The 7,335-nt window shown below is 42.1% G+C and overlaps 1 protein-coding gene across 1 annotated transcript; it reads left to right on the top strand.

Moving 5' to 3' along the window:
- Positions 1 to 251: 251 nt before the first annotated feature.
- Positions 252 to 4,991, top strand: LOC5507344 (zinc finger protein ZIC 4). The gene has a single exon (XM_048728976.1). The coding sequence runs from the start codon at positions 2,030 to 2,032 to the stop codon at positions 3,269 to 3,271; it is 1,242 nt and encodes a 413-aa protein (XP_048584933.1). The 5' UTR covers positions 252 to 2,029; the 3' UTR covers positions 3,272 to 4,991.
- The last annotated feature ends 2,344 nt before the right edge of the window (positions 4,992 to 7,335 follow it).

Here is a 7,335-nt window from a genome sequence, read left to right as displayed (position 1 = left end):
AATGTCAAGTGATTTTTATGAAAGATTAGTCGAGGGATGGATAAGGAGCGATTTGATTATTTGTCGTGTTTTGTTCACAAGTTATCACCCCGCCCTGCGAGAAATGTTCTTGTATAAGCTAACACAATATTTAGCCGTACGAACCAATACTGCCGCTTTCGTGTTGTCGGGTTCAGCGTGTTTACGGACCAACCACTGCGGTATACCACTCGGGTAATAAATTGCTTTTCAAAATGTTTTTTAAATTGGATATCTCATTTGACACTCACGTAAAGGTTTTAGAAACTCTAAAGTAATGCAATTTTCCTTTATTTGTCTATGGGTTTAGACCTCAATTGATGAGTTGTACAAGAATATAATTGTAATGTATAGTTAAGCGACTAGCTCGAATCAGTCCTCAATTGTTTTCTATCACTTCCTGTTGGCTGGTGTGGTGGGGGGTTTGTATAGTGGATCTCAAATTTCTCGGATGGCTCAAATTAACGGTTTTGTTCTTCCCTGCGCGCTAGAAACATATACCTTACCGTGGCAAAGCATTTGCCCATGGTCTCGTAGACTTCGCTAAATGTCGGCTCGCTCAAAGGAACCCAAACACAATGACTCACTTGAAGCGCTATACAATGTTTTGTGATAACCACTCAAATTCAAGTGGTATTGTTAGCTATATATCAACACGATAACTTGACCGAGGCCGCTGTGTGTATTGCCGTAAGATCTAAACCCGTTAAATGGGCCGTCATAAAATGACAAGGCGCGAAAAAATCATTACCTCGTATCAACTGACCTCAAACAAAGACTAGTATCTATCAATGCAATGCTCGCGTGTCGCTGCGTACTCTACATTCCAAGCTAATGTCATGTTTAGGCATGAATTATACAATTATGGTATCATGTTTGTAGTCTTTTATTGACGGTCCATGTTATGTGGTCTTTCGTTGTGAAGAGTTCTTCCTGCATCTCGTAAATCAGCGGACAATTAAGATTGCTAAAAATGATAAAAGATCCTTGCCAGTCCATATTGTGACAGGACTGTTTCAGACAGGCCAATAAACATGTCGTTATATCTATACCCTTCGACACCTCTCGTCTAGAGTGAGAATTCTTCTGTTAACAGATCGTTCAACGGTCTCAATGTTGTTTTTGCAACTTGATTGGGGGATCGCTTAGAAGCTCATCCAACACTCCCTGGATCAAGTCGGCCACCACAGGGGGGTAGTCGGGTAAAAACGGGCAATTAGATGTCTTTAGTCGAGAATACCCTACCCTCCCTCCCCAATAATAACCAGTTCTTATACCAACGGTAAATATTTGAGAATCGACATAAATTACACATCTTTACTTGTGAGCAAATATTGACAAAGGGGCGATAATCCTATTTGCGCTCTCTGTCAAGAAGGCCGAGATTACGAAGTTTATCACGACTGACGAACTCAGGTCTTGACGGCAAAGATCTTCTCAAGAGCCTTTTCCCCTAATTGCAAATAAGTTTGTCTTCCGAAGGGAAACTATTATGGAAACACTAACAATTGATTGGCTTTGATAGGGCCAAGGAGCCTTCAAATATTTATCGAAGCTAACGCCCGCGGGCTATAAGGAGTTGATTGGATGTCAAACTATCAACAAGCCGATGATGTCAATCAAAGGGCATAGAAGCCGAGTTACAATAGAACGAGCCATCACGCTGGGACCACAACATAGCGCAGTACAGATGCTTTGGAGGACTGCAAGGCGGTTTTCACCGAGAACACAGCACGTCCAAGGTTCCCAGTCAAACATCAAGCTCCCTAGCCAGGACCCCGTGATCTACGTGCTCTCACTTCGTCAGCATTTCACGTTTGTAATAGCAAATGGTGTGAACTATTTTTTTTGTGTCACGACACTCACCGGTTTATCACCAACACTCTACGGCAAAGGAAGTGTGAAATAGACAAAGAGCGGATTCTAGTTATCTATTGAAGTTTCCACAGCGCTCTCACGCTACTGCAAATTCCGACATCACGACAGTGGAGTCCTCCTGTGGGTCAGTGTGATGAGTTCGACCCAAGAATCCTACAGTAGTAATTCTACGAGCTCCCACTATCCCTATAGCACGGGACAGAACTCACGGCCGGCTCGCCCCTCGTCGCACGATTACATCTACCCAGGACAAGACGCTTACACCAGCGGTTCTACCTCGGCCCTGCGAACATCAAACGCGGGGTTAACATTAACCGAAAGCACAAACCCTCGTGGAGCGACGGTGCCGAGACATCACAACATGTTTCACGGCCCCGTCGTACACCCGTTGCATCCGAACCACTACAGCAGTCTACAAGAGCCCCACAGGGATGGTGGCAACGGATCCCCGCATGGATTCTTCTCAGTCGCACACGCTCATGATCCCCCTGCACACTACCCTCAGAACGCAAGCTCGTTAAGCCAAGCTTACCGCTTCAGCAAGGGGCTTGAAATCTATGGCCGTCCCGACCCGGACAAGCTTGACCATTCGCAGTTTACGAGTCCATTTGGACCGCCGCGCTACGAGTACATGCAACATCCAGGGCTTGCAATGCCGCCTGGATTCCTTCGACAGCCTTTGAGTCATGTTGTTATGTGCGAATGGATCGAACCTGGAAGCAAAGGTAAGCCATGTGGACGGCAGTTCTTTCGAATGCACGATATTGTGGCACATCTATCCGAAGACCACGTCGGTGGGCCAGAAAGCACCACACATGTTTGCTACTGGAAGGACTGCGCACGAAACGGACTCCCTTTCAAAGCCAAGTATAAGTTGATTAACCACATCAGAGTTCACACAGGAGAAAAGCCATTTGCCTGCCCTTTTCCTGGATGCGGTAAACTTTTCGCGCGCTCCGAGAACTTGAAAATTCACAAACGGACACATACCGGCGAAAAGCCTTTCATTTGTGAGTTCCCGGGATGTGATCGCAGGTTCGCGAATTCTAGCGATCGCAAAAAGCACTCACACGTCCACACTTCGGACAAGCCTTATATCTGTAAGGTGGATGGATGTAACAAGAGTTACACACACCCAAGCTCGCTTCGAAAACATATGAAACTCCACTCGAAGCCATCCGACTCCGGGGTGGGAAGTCCTAGTGATGATGGCGGCTCCAGCGCAAAGACTTCGCCTAATTTCCCCTCAGCGTCAACATACCCACCGATGTCTGAATGGTTCAACAGAATTCCCGGCTCGACGCACCACGATCACTTTCACATGGAGAGCTCGAGCTCTCTAGCGCCAGGCCAGCCGGCGCTCGCTTCATACTAAGTAACAGTGACTCGACGAATAACCAAAAACACAACACCAGGCACGCCAGGGTTGCTCGGTATTACACGGTCGTGTAACGCAAAGCCGAGAGTTCCTTTGCTAAAGCTTGAGTTTGAACTCCGGGTGAACGGGCTATACGGATATAGGAATCCCCAGTCATCGTGTTTCTAGGATCCTAAGAACGCGTCAAAAAGGCGCCGGTATGTCTGATAACTAGCCCAGGAAGGAATTATAGCAGAACTTATAGTGCGAGTTACGGCTCACTCTTGTGCTTCAACGAAAAAAAAACAATTATTACTGGCCTCTGCGCCACAATATTCGCAATTTATGAACTATACAAGCATATAATATTCACCCGAGAAATCAGTAAATAGAAAAATGAATGGAATATCGGGCCGATGATCGTTTTAAGTTGTCGTTATTATGCCATACGCGGACTCAAGGAGGCGCCAAGTTCCACAGAGTCGAAAATAGAAACATTCCCCACACTGGATACTAATATCGTATTTTTCTAATTTCCCTATACTTGGTTGAAAACCCAAAAATGTATTTGTAAATAGTTGTATTCTAGCAAAAGCGTACACCTGCTTATGGGGCAAGAAAATATTAACTATTCGAATCTACAGAAGCTATAGAAAGAAAACAGCAAACAATGTATTCACGAGCGTTCGTATTTTATCAGTTTCCCTTTCTTGATAATCATTACAAACTTGACACTGTGTATTTTACTTAATGGTGAAACTTAGCAGTTTTCTTCAGAAAAACAAAATACATCGGTATTATTTAAAATGTGTTTTTCGTTTTGACAAGACCGCCATATTCGCAAATGCTAGAGAAGATTTGAGGAGGGAGGTTTGGTTCTGTTATCAACGTTTAAAAGCGTTCTTGGCATCTTTGTACTATATATTTTGTCAACATTTTTCTGTGCTAACTATTTTAGTTTGTAATAGTTTTAGTAATATTTAATTTTTTTTTTATTAAGAAATGGTCTTGTCAGGAAGTTTTGAGCTCTTCGCGAGCAGTTCACATTTGAAAGGTCCGATCGGTGAGCAAGATAATCGGTAGAATATGTCGGAGTAGCCGCGTTTGCCTTCAGGGGTCGGCTTTTTGTCGTTGCTTCTTTTAGTAAACACCACAATGACTTACGAAACTTTTTTCGGACACTGGCAGACCTGTGCATGTCCGCTGTTTGTTCTGTTATCGCTTACGGCAAAATTAGCGCGATATATAATTAATCAATCTATTTGGACTTTACATAGGAGCGTTTTCTCTTAGCTTTCTCAATGAAAAGGATGGATTTTACAGGCGCTGATCAATATATTTGTTTAAGTATGCACGCAAGATGAAGGAAAGTCAACACAACGCGTTTCACCTTCTTTAGATCAATTAGATTTCTGTGTGTATTCATTTAGGGGTGGTAAGATGGCTTATTTGCAACGTGAAGGAGAGGGGGTTGTCTGGACTTAGGCAATTACGCGAAGCCGGCATCATTTTATAACTTTGCCTAAAGGCAATCTCCAAGAACTAATAAATTCGCAACTATTATATTGGGCCAGCAGAGCGAGCGATTCGCCCTGCCGCAGAAATAACGATAATGGGACAAAATAAGCAAAGATTTAGAAAGATTCAATTGAAAGGGGGTTTAACGTCTACTGGTCAGAATGCAGAAAACAAAGGTTGCATTTGACAGTCTGTGAATAAAACGATTAATGGATGAAAAGCGGCCTGTGTGTTCTCACCGGCATCTTGGAGCAATATCCTAACTCGAACACGGAAAAGATAGAAATACGTCAGCTCTGCGGCTATGAATAAACATACAAGGAGCCATTTTGTCGAAGGCTGCGGTTGTTTGGGCGAGTAGGCTAGATTTGTCTTGTACACAGGGGTGTATAAAAACCCAGCGGGGAGAGCGCGGTCAAAATCTAAGAAACCCATGCTGAGTTTTAGCCCATACTCGCTTAGACTTTTATTTGCAATACTCCCCAGTAGTCATATTTTTGGCGCCTAGCAGTGGCTATATAAGCTTGGCTCACTTCGGTCTCAATCCAGTCAGGCTGGGCGAGTGTACGAACGAAGCCATTGTGTTATCCTAGTGGTATCTCACGTGTTGTTTGTAACTGGTATTTTCGTAAGATTCTTCAAAAGGAAACCTATATTCGCTTGGAACTTAGGAACTTAGAATTACCAGAGTGAAGGTATGTTGAGATTGGAGTCGATGCCGGAATCATAATCGTAACTCACGAACGCTGCTAACGCGATTAGTAAACGCGACGCGGACCTTGACCCATGAGTAAAGGAAGCTCTTATTCCTCAAGATTACTATGGTTATGTCTGCTTTTACAACCTCGTTTAATTCTAGTTTTAGCAAGCAGTTTATTTTCTTACAAATGCGCTATGCCGCTTACTTCCTTTGGTAAACCAAAAGTGGAATTTGGAAAGGATTATTCCTAGTGTTCGTTGAAACTTTTAGATTAATACGATGAGATGTATTCTAGCTAAAAAGGGTTGATAACTGTTTTTTGGTGCAGTTTTGCGTTTTGGCAATTTGTCCATATTTTGGTGTCTCTTTGGTTCTCTAATTCTCCGCTAAGCGATTTTAAATAGCGGATGTCTTAAAATTTCCTCGAGCTTCCAAAAGCTTGAAATTCCGGTAGGAAGTCGGCCGTTACACATTTAAAGACTTTTAGCCGCCACGCAAACGATTTCTGACTGCACAAACTTCAGCCAAAGCTGGAAGCGCCTGTTAAAATTAGCACATTCAAGAAACCATTTTGTTGGTTTATTAGCTGATAAATGGTAGAGGAAATAGTGCAGAGGCTAACGATGTTTTCATGAGGAAAATCAATTTATTTCTAGAGGGTTGTTAAGAAAGAAATCAATTGGTGCAGTCTGGCGTTTATATGCCAAGGCGATAATCTCATTCAACTGTGATATTAGCTATTTGTTAGCAGAAAGCTCGACAATAGATGAGGGCGATTGAGCTTGTTTGTTCTACTGCTTCGTTTGTTGATCATCCTATAGAAAAGCCACACGTTAAGATATATAATTACCGTCTCAAGTATCTCTAAGATAGCTATATCATCGTATAAGACAACTATTCCGAACATGGTGTTTTGCAAATACATTGATACCTTCTACAAAATTATACACGGTTAATAAAAATCCAATTTCATGGAAGAAAGAACACAAATGCAAAATACGAGCTGTTTTTAATATCCCAAAACCCCAAAGTCATGCAATCCTCTATTCTCGCACAGAAGTTTTAATTCCGACGGAAAAAGTCTTTTAACGATGTGGAGGCCCAATTTGTGAAATTATTTTTGGTAAATGAAATTTAGATTAAGAGTTAGTGTGGTTAAGGTCTTTTCAGTTTGTGGATGTGTTGCCATGTTGATGCAGGGCAATGGATTAGTTATAACTTTCTGGTGAAAGGACAGACTCGATTAATTAAATGCTGCGCCACCAGGTCCACCAGCTTGCAGCAACCTGCTCTATGTCTGAAAATTTCCACAAATCTCGTCCAGACATGCTACTTTAACAACAGACAGCTCCGTCTCATGGAAAAGCGAAGCGCTTTGAATGTTTTGTTTGAAATAGAGTCCTTTTTTTAGGCGGGAGGATACTAAAGTCCTCGTAACAACCATTTGAAAAACTCTACGATAATAATACGAAAACCTGCAAAAGCTAAAAATGATTAGATCTTTGTAGAGTTAAAGAAAGACTCGAGGTTATAGTAAAAATATGTCAATTGACGGTTATTCCAAGCAATTGTGAGTAAAAGTCGTGCGAACTTGTTTCCATCATTGTCAGAAATAATATATTGTATGATGCTTCCCTTATATTCAAATAATTCTTTGTCTTTTGTGCCTCGATCAGATGACAGCATGATCAGTAAGTTATCTGTCTATAAAGTGTTTTGCAACCAAAAATTTATCAGGAAAACCATAGTTAAAGAACGAATTTCCCGCTTACATAATTTAAAGATTAAAGCAAATACGACACCACGGTATCTTAGATGCTTTACAGAGTATTTATGCCAGACCGAAAAGAAACCAAAGTTTATC

Source organism: Nematostella vectensis, chromosome 6 (genome assembly GCF_932526225.1).
Source record: "Nematostella vectensis chromosome 6, jaNemVect1.1, whole genome shotgun sequence".
In the NCBI taxonomy this organism is placed as follows: Eukaryota; Metazoa; Cnidaria; class Anthozoa; order Actiniaria; family Edwardsiidae; genus Nematostella; species Nematostella vectensis.
The sequence above is the reverse complement of the archived record's forward strand: the minus strand, read 5'-3'. Positions and strand labels throughout refer to the sequence as shown.

Excerpts from the sequence above, each read along its gene's own strand:
- LOC5507344 (XM_048728976.1), top strand. The coding sequence starts at position 2,030 with ATGAGTTCGACCCAAGAATCCTACAGTAGTAATTCTACGAGCTCCCAC.